The sequence below is a fragment of the Entelurus aequoreus genome, linkage group LG13 (assembly GCF_033978785.1).
Source record: "Entelurus aequoreus isolate RoL-2023_Sb linkage group LG13, RoL_Eaeq_v1.1, whole genome shotgun sequence".
Classification (NCBI taxonomy): Eukaryota; Metazoa; Chordata; class Actinopteri; order Syngnathiformes; family Syngnathidae; genus Entelurus; species Entelurus aequoreus.
The window spans coordinates 35,601,172-35,614,234 of NC_084743.1; the positions used below are offsets into that span (position 1 = coordinate 35,601,172).

The following is a 13,063-nucleotide window of genomic DNA, read 5'->3' on the forward strand; positions in this document are numbered from 1 at the left end:
ATACATTTCCCCCAAAAATGCGACTTATACTCCAGTGCGACTTATATATGTTTTTTTCCTTCTTTATTATGCATTTTCGGCTGGTGCGATTTATACTCCGGAGCGATTTATACTCCGAAAAATACGGTACTTAGAAATTATGTCATATACTTTAACCATACCAGAATTTCAGTAATTGATACCGATACCTATGAATTTGGACGATTTATTTATTACTTTAAAAAATAAAACTACTTAGTATAGTACTTTTGAATTATCTGCTTTATTTACAAGTCTTTCAAAATGTCAAGTATTTAGGATCACTGTGCTTCAACAAATTTTTGCACAGAATTTAAATTGCAGTATCAGCTTATACATTACATTTAACAGCAGTGTTCTATAACTATGGGTAAAATAGTGGAGCTCCCATTGGCTCCTCTGGAACCGGACATTTATTTACGTTTAACTAACATTTAGAATGCATTAAAAAAAAATCCATCCATTGTCATGTCTTTCATAATAATTGTGAAACGAAACGCAAAAAGTGCAATTCCCCTTTAAAGGACACAGTCAGCTCTGAACACTATTTACAGAATTGTTCAATGTGCTCTAATTCCTGGTCCTTTTGATCAATAATGTCACAGATAGTTATTAAGGTATCTACAAACTGTTTTCCTGTGCGAAACAAACATGCACATTACCTTTAACATAGAAACACACACAAGACCCTGATAGTCATTCCCAATGTGTCCCTCTCTGTGTTTGCAGTTTGAGGGCTGTTTAAAAGCGTACTCTCGTCTTGAGAATCTCAAGACCCACCTCAGGTCCCACACAGGCGAGAAGCCCTATGTGTGCGAACACGAAGGCTGCAACAAGGCCTTTTCCAACGCTTCAGACCGGGCCAAGCACCAGAACCGCACACATTCAAATGAGGTATGTCAAGAGAAATATTTTAAATGTTTGTCACCATGTCCCTTGACCTCTGTATAGGCAGGGGTGCCCAAAGAGTGGCTTCCCAAAATGAATGCATATTCATACTGACCTATTTGAAGCTCAGACAATCATTGTTGCTATGTCCGAAAGGCTTACTAGTGATGTGACACTCTCCACTACATTATTTATGGTGGTATGGGGCTAAACTCCTCACCAATGGTGCTGCTGTACGCTTAAAATGGCTGTGTTTGGCCCGTGACTCATTGACATATTTTCACTTTGGCTCTTGAAGGCATAAAGTCTGGGCACCCCTGGTCTAGGGGTTTGTCTTTGTGTTGTTATGCTAGCTGCTATGTGAAGGTTACATTAATATGCATATGCTGTACATCCACGGGAAGAACATCAGGTATAAGCTCAACCAGGGCCGCCCCTCCCTATATGTAGATTACTCGCTACGCCTAGGGGCCCTATGATCCGTGGCGACACCCGTTTTGCCTGCATAAGTGCTTGTAAAATGTCAGATAATTAATGACCGGGCGCTTTGTGTGAAATTTTATCATAGATGTATTCCTAGCCCCCTCCAGCTCTGTCATTGATAAGAATATAGTGGAAAAGTTCCCCCGTATATTCTCATTCTCACTCTCGTCACAGTATAGTGCTGGGCTGGTAAAGATGTCTTTAGATCAAATCCCGGCCTAAGATACAAAACATATACAGTAGGGAAGGAATTCATATTGCCCCATTCCTGGGTGGATCTGGTGTGAGGGGAAGAGGCAGGTTAATCATGTTGCAGTGGAGTCTGATGATATGATAAAAGAGCCACTCTACATAGCAACTGACACTGTGGTCAAAGTTGGAATTGCCACTAAACACATTTTTTAAGATATTCAACACTCTACTGCCATCTGGCGGCTAAAGTGGATAGTGCAATCCCCCAATTCGTTACATTTCATGTGTCAGGTAAACTGTGACGCATGGGGCCATATGAATTCCCTTCATACTGTAGTTGCATATGTTTTGATAATGTTATATTTTACGGCGTGGCGCCGTTGGGAGAGTGGCCGTGCCAGCAACCTGAGGGTTCCTGGTTTGAGCTCCAGCTTCTACCAACCTAGTCACGTCCGTTGTGTCCTAGAGCAAGACATTTCACCCTTGCTCCTGATGGGTTGTGGTTAGCGCCTTGCATGGCAGCTCCCGCCGCCAGTGTGTGAATGTGTGTGTGAATGGGTGAATGTGGAAATAGTGTCAAAGCGCTTTGAGTACCTTTAAGGTAGAAAAGCGCTATACAAGCATAACCCATTTACCATTTACATTTTGCACTAGTAATATACATTTTTGAACAATTTATTTTCCATTAATCAGTTTTAGTGTATGAAAGTATAAAAATAAAAAAATCTCAGACCTGCTGGCGCAACCAGGAATATTTAGGGATGAGTCCTTTTTGGGGGAACCTGGGACCTTAAGGGTTCAGTGCTATCTAGCGGTGCATGAAACCATTAAGGGGGCTGACGACCCTTTTGGCAGAACACAGGTCCTCTAAGGGCCGAGGCTCTATTTGGTACAGTCTCAGGCCAGTAAACCACTTTGCTTCCAAAAGAATAGTCCGCAATCCTTTTGGGGCCAATTGGTTCCTCTTGCAGTCATTTTATAAGTGCCTTGCTCAGATGTAGTCCTTTCCTTATAAATGTTCAAAAACCAGAAGCCAATACAAATCACTTGTATAGACAAAAGTAGACAACAGGCGGTCATAAAGCAACATCTGTCATGAATTGCAATTGTTTCCTTCTAACAAATGGTTGAATCTCTGTTGACAGAAACCATATGTATGTAAAATCCCGGGTTGCACCAAGCGCTACACAGACCCCAGCTCTCTCAGGAAACATGTCAAAACTGTTCATGGACCCGAAGCTCACGTCACCAAGAAGCAACGGAGTGACGTTTCTCCAAGACGTCCGCCGCCCAAAGACGACGCAGAGACTGACTTCCACTCTAAGAATGGCGCAGGAAGCGTGGACGAGATGACCGATGCCAAAGGCACCTCTCGAGGCGTGGAAGACTGCCTAAAAGTCAAATCAATCAAGACTGAGAATTCGATAGTAAGTCCTGATAATAAACCTGAAATGACTATCATCATCTTGTTCAATAATAACTGCATGGGTTTTGTCCCAACTTCAACTTACTCTCTGTTTGCCCATTTACTAACCTGGCACGATCCCTCCTTAATTCTATCTTTCCCTTTTTGCTTGAATGTGCTTTTCTCTTCTCCTTCTAACTTTCCAAATGGACAGTCTTCATTGAGGTGAGCATTCCAGAAGCTTCTTAGACTGGGGGAGTTCATGCCTCGTGAAAGTCGTAATATATATGACAATTTTGCTTTTATCTACCATATTTTTTCAGATTATAAGACGCTACTTTTTTCCCAAGCTTTGAACCCTGCGGTTTATACAAAGGCGCGGTTAATCTATAGGTTTTTCTTCGCTAACGGATAATTGTGGAATGGAATAGGCAAATAAATCAAACAATGTACTAAAATGATCCACTTTAAGAGACTGCTCAAACTCAAAGTGTTTACAAAGTACAAGGAAGAACAATCCTGATAAACATCTTCAACCTTATTAAAAAAAGGTAGAACATTATTCATCTCTTAAAGGATGAATAAAGATATCAATGACTTTTCTGTTTTGTTGGATCAGCCGCTTTACTGCCGTGTTACAGGCACCATTTGGAAAAATTAAGGTATGTAAATAAACATTGACAAAATATTTCTATGTAAATATCTCACTTCGCAATGTACCGGTATACATCTGAGGCTTATAGTCCAGTGTGAAAAATATATGTATTTAAAAAAACAATATGTATTTAAAAAAACATTTCTTCTAAAATTTAGTGGGTGCAGCTGATGTATCGGTGCGACTTATAGTCCGGAAAATATGGTAATTTTGCATGACATTTTCACTTTTATGGAGGGTTAAAATAGGACAAAATTAAATAAATGAATAAGAATGAATAAGTGCATGTAAAATGTCAATTAATGAATGACAGAGCGCGTCATATAAAATTTTACCGCAAACTTATTCCTAGCCCCTTCCTGATTCTTGCTTCTTTGAAAAGAATATAACAGTAAATGTTCACAATTCCATTGTCCCTGTGTGGCACACAGCTTAGCTGGTAATCATACCTACTGGAATATGTTAAAATGTTAAATGTGTTATTTTGCAGTAAAATAAAAAAAGTAATTATTGAACAATATCTCTCCCTTTAATTTGTTTTAGCAAAAAACATGCATCACATTAAATTCAACTTTGATTTTAAAAAAAATCTTAACATAATTTTGCAGATATAAGAAAGTGTAAAAAAAAATTGGAATGGGGATCTTAAAAAAATGTCTAATTAGATTGGAGGGGCCTGTTAATCATTATATATTTCATATATTTATAGTTTATTACAGATGAGTATATACATACATATATATATATATATATATATATATATATATATATATATATATATATACAGTACATACTCATAAATATATGCATCTATACTGTATATACTATACATACATATACACATGAATATACATTCATATATACATGCATACACACACACATATATATATATATATATATAAATATATATATATACTGTATATATATATATATATATATATATATATATATATATATATATATATATATATATATATATATATATACATATATATATATATATATATATATATATATATATATATATATATATACATACATATACACACACACATACATACATATATATTTATAAAACATTATCATTGGTTGTCATGGAAGCATTATACTTCTCAAAGTTTAATCTAGCTAGGATAGGATGTAGCTAGACTCTCCTCTGTGTCGTAGTCATCCCACCAAGCTACAATGAAAACTGTTTTCCCTCATGTCATCATTATTGTTTGCTGACATGCATTTCTTCCATTTTGTCCCTCGCTAGATGTATCAGTCCAGTCCTGGTGGTCACTCGTCATGTAGCAGTCAGCCGTCACCTCTCAGCAGCACCAACAACAACGACAGTGGGGTAGAGATGACCATGCACAGCGGGGGCAGCTTCGGAGACCTCAGCGTGCAGGACGAGTGCCCCATGGTCGACTCCACCGTTAATGGCGGGGGCCAGCAGGCTGGGTTGGGGCTCCAGTTCAGGAAAACAGTGGGTCACAGCGGCGGAGTTAGCATCAAAATGGAGACGATTAAAAAAGAAAGGCTGAAGACAATGAGAGACCCCTGTCCCTGGGTCAACTCAGCCCCGCAATTACCACAGGGCCACTACAACAGCACAAAGCTGCCCCCAATACCTTCAGTTGGTAAGTATGAAACGTTGAAAAAAAAGCTTCTGTTGCTGTATTTTGTGTACCAGCACAAACCAACTCAAAAGATGAAATTGAATTTGACAATAAATTTAGATGCACTGAAATCGGCATATCAAGCTGCACTCTGCCTTGTACCAAGGCTGCTTTGTCGCAGTCCTTTGGATTACAGTAATGACATGTCCATCACTGGACTGTGCCCAGCCTGTAGTTTCAGAAATAGTTGTTGTTTCAATCCTGTAGCCTGTGGAATAGCTGGTGGTAAAGGGTATTAATCAAACAATCTGGTAAAATTTGGCATGCTGAATGAGAAAGCGTAACAGGCCCAAGTCTAATCTACTGTAGGAAGGGGATTCATATGTTTATATGGCCTCATTATCTGACACACGAATTGTGATAAAATTCTGAGGGGGGGGGGGGGCACTATCCACTTTCGCTGCCAGACAGCAACTTTGACCCCAGCGTTAGTTGCTATCTAGAATGGCGCTTTCCATTATTTTCAGAAGACTGCATTGCAAAACGATTAACCCCCGACCTTACTCTCCCGCAAAATCCATATGAATCCCTTTTCCTCCCCTACTGAAAATGAATATGTTGTTATAAAGTCCTTAACTATGTCCTGTGCATCTTCAGGTTCTCTGATGGAGCACTCCAACTTGAGTCATCTGAGCAAGTCACACCCCAGCCAACGCTTGGGAGATCTGTCTTTGTGTGAAGTGACTATGCTAAACCAGCTGAATGATCGGCGTAACAGCACAACCAGCACCCTCAGCTCAGCATACACTATGAGTCGGCGCTCCTCTGGCATCTCGCCTTGCTACTCAAGCCGGCGCTCCAGCGAGGCGTCACAGTTTGGGGCTAACCGTCATAACAATATCAGTTCAGCTGACTCCTATGACCCAATCTCAACCGATTTGTCCCGCCGCTCCAGTGAGGCTAGCCATTGTGGAGGTGGTGGTGCCGGTGGAGCTGGAGGCGAAAATCTCCCCAGCCTTCTCAGTCTGACCCCAGCTGAGCATTATCGGCTCAAGGCAAAATATGCGGCTGCCATTGGTGGAGCTCCACCTACGCCTCTACCTAACATGGATAGAATGAGCCTTAGGACCCGCATGGCACTCTATGGTGACTCTCAGGAATACCCGTTGCACCAGTACCACCAGCCTCCCTCTGGAAGTGTGCCCCGGCGATGCAGTGATATTGGATATGGCAACCACAGCATGATGCCCCATGAGGTGCCTGCAAACTTGCCACGCCGAGCCAGTGACCCAGTGTGTCGTTCCACCGTTGACCATCCGATCCTTCCGGGAGTCCAACGGTATAACAGTATGAACAGCATGAACAGTCCCTCAGAACGTCACCAATCATTGGCTATGCAGGGTTACACTCGCTCTGACGGCAACCTGCAGCGCTACCCATTCATGCCCAGACCCCCAAGCATTTCAGAAAATGTAGTTATGGAAAACATAACAGTAGACGGGATGGCAACTGGAGGTGAACAGGGTGTAGAGGATGATATAGTTCTTCCAGATGACATGGTGCAATACCTGAGGTCCCAAAACCCTGCAAGCCAAGGTCACAACTTGGGGCAAGGAAACTACAGATTCAATAACCAGCCTCAAGGCTACCAGACAGGAATTGCACCACCAGCGTCAGCTTTTTCGCAGAAAAGGCTGGCCATGACTCAGTCTGCTCAGGATATGGATCATAGTGTCTCCCAACAGCCCTTCTCAGCATCATCACACGTGAATAAGAATAATATGCCAGTGCAGTGGAATGAAGTGAGTTCAGGGACTGTGGACACGGTAACCAGGCTCGCTAAACAACAGCAACATCTCAGGGGAAACCTAGCCCTTGTTCCACAGAGACACAATTTTAGTTCCTTCCAGGCACAGGGTCAGAACATCAGCAGCAACCAGCAGGTTGTGCCTATGAGCCAGAACATGTATATGCAGGGCTATGCAAACCACAACAGCAAGAGGTTAAGTAATCCTCACCAGTGCAATAATTCGAGTTTAGGTGATGAAAGTTCCCTGCAAGGTTTCTGCCAAGATTCACTTTCTGTGAGCAATAATGTGAGAGCCACTCGAAATACTGTAGTGTCTCAAGAACTGCAAAGTTACAGAGGAAGAACCCAACCTGTTGCCTATTCTAATGTGAACCATGTGGCTCAGCAGCACAGCATTGTGTCCCAACAGAACAATAGAGGAATGTTACAACCAAGACCTCCAGTGGACCCCAAACATAGTGGAAGACAGCACAGTGGGTCTGGCGTGAATCACTTGAACCGAATACCCAAGTTCGTTGATGTGAGCCCCAACCTGCATAATAACACCTCAGAGGCGAGTCCAAAGAGGTGCAGTGGCCCAGGAACCCAACAAAACTCCAACTCTGCCATGTTTCACGCAAGACAGATTCATATGTTTGAGCAACCTCCTGCCAGCTTGGACGCTCCACTGTGCCCCAGTGTCAACCAGGCTCCTGCCAATAACAATACAGCAGCGAGCAACATGGCCTCGCCAGGCGTCAATCAGGTCTCCAGTAGTACAGCAGATTCTTCCACAGGTGGAGTTGGCGGTGCGGAACACACCCAAATAGATTTCGACTCCATGTTAGATGACGGAGATCACTCCAGCCTGATGTCGGGCACTTTGAGTCCCGGCCTTCTGCAGAGCCTCTCCCAGAATTCCTCTCGTCTCACCACCCCACGCAACTCTGTTACCCTCGCATCGGTACCAGCAGGGATTGGCAACATGGCCATCGGTGATATGAGCTCTATGCTCACAGCGCTGGCTGAAGAGAGTAAGTTCCTCAACATGATGAGTTAGAAACATCAACAATGTATACGTCAGAAACATGTGGACAAAAAAGCACTGATTAGACAACAACAAAGTGGCCATTTTGTTTTGTTACGTTATCATGGTCCATATCAACACGATTCTGATTTATCTTGTGATATTTGTACATCCAATCTTTGTATAGGATACATTAAGAGTAGATAGCAGTAAGGACTGTTGCCCTGCAGATTTAAAGTTCACCTTCTTACAATTACAGTAGCACCTCAAGTTTTGTTTCGAACACATTTTTTTTTCGATTCAGAAAATTAACCTGTCCCAGATATTCAAAGAATGTAAACACATCACAGTTTTACAAACAAAGTTTAATTGAGTGTTTCCTCTCTCGCGATTCAATTAGTACAGTCTTTTTATAAATAATAAATGATAAATGGGTTATACTTGTATAGCGCTTTTCTACCTTCAAGGTACTCAAAGCGCTTTGACAGTATTTCCACATTCACCCATTCACACACACATTCACACACTGATGGCGGGAGCTGCCATGCAAGGCGCTAACCAGCAGCCATCAGGAGCAAGGGTGAAGTGTCTTGCCCAAGGACACAGCGGACGTGACTAGGATGGTAGAAGGTGGGGATTGAACCCCAGTAACCAGCAACCCTCCGATTGCTGGCATGGCCACTCTACCAACTTCGCCGCGCCGCCCCCCTTTTTAAAGTACCATTGAGTACTGTTACGCCCCTGTGTTAGTTTGAGTCATTGTTTGTAAGAACAGCGCCATCGTATGGTCAGATTCACTCATTGCAGGTATCCTGTTTAAAAAAAAGTGACTTTACTCTGATACTTTATTTGAACCGGAATTAGAAGAAGTCTAGTCGTTTGTTTCTTCATGTAGTTTGCAATTCATCTCTTCCTCAAGCAACATCTGTAAATGTTAAGTACACAAAATAATGTAGGTTTACTTTATCTGTTGCATATTTGTTGTCTCCAGTAATGTTCTATGCATATTGTGTCCATGCTATTTGCTACATAGCTAAGCTAATGTCGTTATCATTATGCTATTAGCATGCAATTGCATTTGTTCTGTCTCTTTGTAGTTTCACAAAATCCTCAGTAAACTTTTAAATATTTATTATCACACGAACATACACAGAAGTACTGAAAATTGGTTCAATTGAGAACCGGTATCCATTTCCAGGTACCGGGAATTAGTACCGTATCGGTTCAAAGGAGAAAAGCAATAAACAGTATTATTGAGATCATGGTACAAAGGTGAACTTACAAAATCAGCAGGGCATCAAATGCTTATTTTCCTCCTTGTATATACAGTATATATATGTATATAGTGTACACTGTAGATGGCGGTGCACTGAATTCATTTCCCACAGTGCCTTGCAGAGAACACGGAGGTAAAGCATCTAATCACCGCTACAGCAGCAGGAAAAATATACTGTATGGTACTTGCTTTAAGTTATGCTGCCAGCTTTTTATCTATAAACTAGGGCTGCCAAATGTGATGTGTTTTAATGACCTATGCCTACGTTAGTTGTGTCATAAAGGTCAATGCTAACCAATTAGCGTACAGGACGTGGGGTGCAGAATGTTGTACAGTATTATGTTCTACAGACTTTTTGATCATGCTCTGACCTCTTGAGGCCTCCGGATCAGAGGCATGAACTTTCCTCGGTTCAAACCTTAAGGGTGATGGATTAAAAAGGACAAGTAAACGTCTTGGTCTATCAAGGCGCATGGACCACAGTTTGGGATGGGGAACATCCTCTTAAAGAATATACAAGTACCTCTGTGTGTACTTAATGGGATCCAACGCTAATTAACACATTCATAACATCACCCCCACCACCTTTTTGCCTCTCTTGGGCTTTGGTTGGACTGACGAATCCCGGAAGTGACAGACTTTGATATTCAAAATCCGCTTTTGGCAAACTAGCTGAGTAAATCCCTCAGTTTAATCTGTAGTATTTTAAAGTAGTTCTTGGATAGGGGTGCAGCGGTACGCTAGAGTCACGGTTCGGTACGTACCTCAGTTCGAAGGTCACACTTTGGTACGGTAAGGGAACAAAATACAAAAATGGCTTAGCTTTTGCGTTAACAACTTTAATGATCATTTAAATTAAATATGAAAAACTATTGGATTCCCAAAAGACGTTACACCTCTTATCCAAGTAGGCTTCATCAGAGTGTCCGCCCTGAGATCGGTAGGTTGGAGTTCAAATCCCAGCCGAGTCATACCAAAGACTATAAAAATGGGACCCATAACCTCCCTGCTTGGCACTCAGCAACAAAGGGTTGGAGTTGGGGGTTAAATCACCAAAATGATTCCCGGGCGCGGCGCCGCTGCTGCCCACTGCTCCCCAAGGGGATGGGACAAATGCAGAGGACAAATTTCGCCACATCTAGTGTGTGTGTGACAATCATTGGTACTTTAATCTTAAACTTTAATCTTTATGCTCATAGACTTAGATCAGTCAGATCTAGTCTTGCAGCTGGTGCCAAAACCCTAATTAGGAGGGTGTGGTAGTGGTCGTTCCGCAGCAATCGTTTTGCCACACAATAGTATAAATAGTTGGCACCAGCTGCTAAACTAGATCTGACCAATCGAAGTCTGTGAGCATGAACTGATGAAGCCTACTTGGATGAGAGGCGAAACGTCTTCAAAGACAAACCAAGCAGCTCAGTTAAGATTGAATAAATGCTCTGAGGGTACAATGACCTGGATGAAGGAGAACATCCATAGACACATTGGATTCTCCTTAGCACTGTCACTTGCCAAGACTCCTGCTTGCTAAAGACTAGACATATTTGTTTACAGAGTAGACGTATGACGCCTTAAACCAGGGGTAGGCAATCCGTCGATCACGATAGATCAGTCAATCTTTGGGATTGGTAGCTCCTGAAAATGTTTAGGGGTAAATCACAACAGTGTCCTCCCCTCCCTGAGAGTATCACTGCTATTTAAATATGGAAAGCGCCACTCTACATAGCAACTGATACTGTGGTCAAAGTTGGAATTGCCACAAAACACATTTGAAGATATTTAACACTCTACTGCCATCTGGCAACTAAAGTGGATAGTGCACCACCCAATTTGTCTCATTTCATGTGTCAGTTAAACCGCAACAAATTGGGCCATATGAATCCCCTTCCTACTGTAACAAGGTAAGGTGTGTACACCCATTTGTCTTTGGCACACTGCATAAATACAATTTAAAAAAAAAAAAATTGTAAAAGACATCAAAACGCACAATGAGAAAAAAACAAGATGTTTAAATATTTCACAGGTGGTTATAAGGGAGATTTCTCCTTGGTTCTAGGCTGGGACTAGGTTTCTTGGGCTTAATGACCACTGCCTTAAACACTTCCTGTCCCTCACTAAATGTGTGGGAAATGGGTTCCCTTCTGTACCAGACCGAATATTCTGTACGAAAATATCAAGATTCCCAATACATGTACCGTTACACCCCTACTGTTAAAAGTGTTTTGTTTGTGTATACTCCTATATACTTTCACAAAGTGTGTCTGGGTTTGTGTGACAGTGTATATAATTTTTGTACATTTCAAATAAACTATGTCTTTTTTTCCATTTTAAAGTGCTGAGTTCTCTCTTATTTTCAATTTAAAATTAGATGAGTGGGACTGGTCCCCTGTGCTTGCGAGCAACCTGGTCGATGTTGCTTGGGATCGCTTCAAAACGGCGTTCCTAAAGATACTAAATGACATGGCTCCCGTGAAAACAGTCAGGATCAAAGCCCGCTCGGAACCATGGATGAATCCGGACCTATTAGCTGCCATTAAAGACAGAGACAGAAAATACTCTGAATAACAAAAATGTAAAACAGAAGTAGATAAACAACCCAATAACATCAACCTCAAATTACTCCTTTCAACTCTCAAAAAGCAATGCAATAAATTAAGAAATAAGTCAACCAACCTGACTAAATCCTTTTAAAAAAATTACATTAACGACAAAATAGAGGAAAACACAAATAAGCCACGTGAGCTCTGGAAAATTCTCAACAACCAGCTTCTTGGTTGCAGCCCGAAACTTAAAACAAGACTCACCAACATCAGCATCAAGGAGGGTGACTCCCTCATTACAGACAAAATGGAGGTAGCTAGCAGACTTAACATCTTTTTCACCAGCATAGCCGCAACTCTTGTCAACAAGCTGTCCCACCACTCTGGTCGCTTTGGTGTAGAACACATTAAAGCCTTCTACAGAAAGCTAGGAGTATCCAACGATGATTTCAAATTAGAAATGGTCACATCTGATGAGGTGTTTAAAAAATTGAGCGCGTTCCACCCTAACAAGGCCACCGGCCTTGATAATATTCCCTCCAGATTCCTCAGGGACTCTGCCTCCATCATTGCACCGATCATCACGCACATAATAAACCTATCAATTACACAAGGCCAAGTACCAAAAGATTTTAAGATAGCAAGAGTAACTCCCCTCTTTAAAAAAGGAAGCAAATTGGAACCTGGCAACTACCGACCTGTTTCTATTCTCAGCTCCATTTCGAAAGTAATGGAGAAAATAGTTTATGAACAGGTCGATAGTTACCTTGCCACTAATAAACTCATGTACAAATTCCAATCCGGCTTCAGAACTAACCACTCCACTGACACATGTCTTCTCTATCTGACCGACCACATCAAACATGAGGTGGACGCGGGCAAATACTGCGGCATGGTCATGCTGGACCTTCAGAAGGCCTTTGACACCGTTAACCACGCTATACTGTTGGATAAGCTCAGAGCAATCGGATTTAACAAAACCTCATGGAGCTGGATGCAATCTTACTTGGAGGGGAGGGAGCAGGTGGTAGAGGTGAACGGCACCGTGTCCCCCCCCCTCTCGGTGAGCTGTGGAGTCCCCCAAGGCAGTATATTGGGACCTTTACTGTTCCTAATATACATAAATGACATGTCATCGGCATGCGACTGTGAATTGTTTTTGTTTGCGGATGACTCTGCCCTGCTG

The 13,063-nt window shown here is 41.9% G+C and overlaps 1 protein-coding gene across 1 annotated transcript in view; it reads left to right on the top strand.

Moving 5' to 3' along the window:
• Nucleotides 1-11,644, top strand: part of LOC133663355 (zinc finger protein GLI2-like) — a 184,864-nt gene extending 173,220 nt beyond the window's left edge. The window contains exons 11-14 of the mRNA XM_062067765.1: nucleotides 748-912; nucleotides 2,727-3,008; nucleotides 4,900-5,266; nucleotides 5,903-11,644. Of these exons, the coding sequence (XP_061923749.1) occupies nucleotides 748-912; nucleotides 2,727-3,008; nucleotides 4,900-5,266; nucleotides 5,903-8,094 (3,006 nt within the window). The 3' untranslated portion in view covers nucleotides 8,095-11,644. The remainder of the gene's footprint in view (nucleotides 1-747; nucleotides 913-2,726; nucleotides 3,009-4,899; nucleotides 5,267-5,902) is intronic.
• The last annotated feature ends 1,419 nt before the right edge of the window (nucleotides 11,645-13,063 follow it).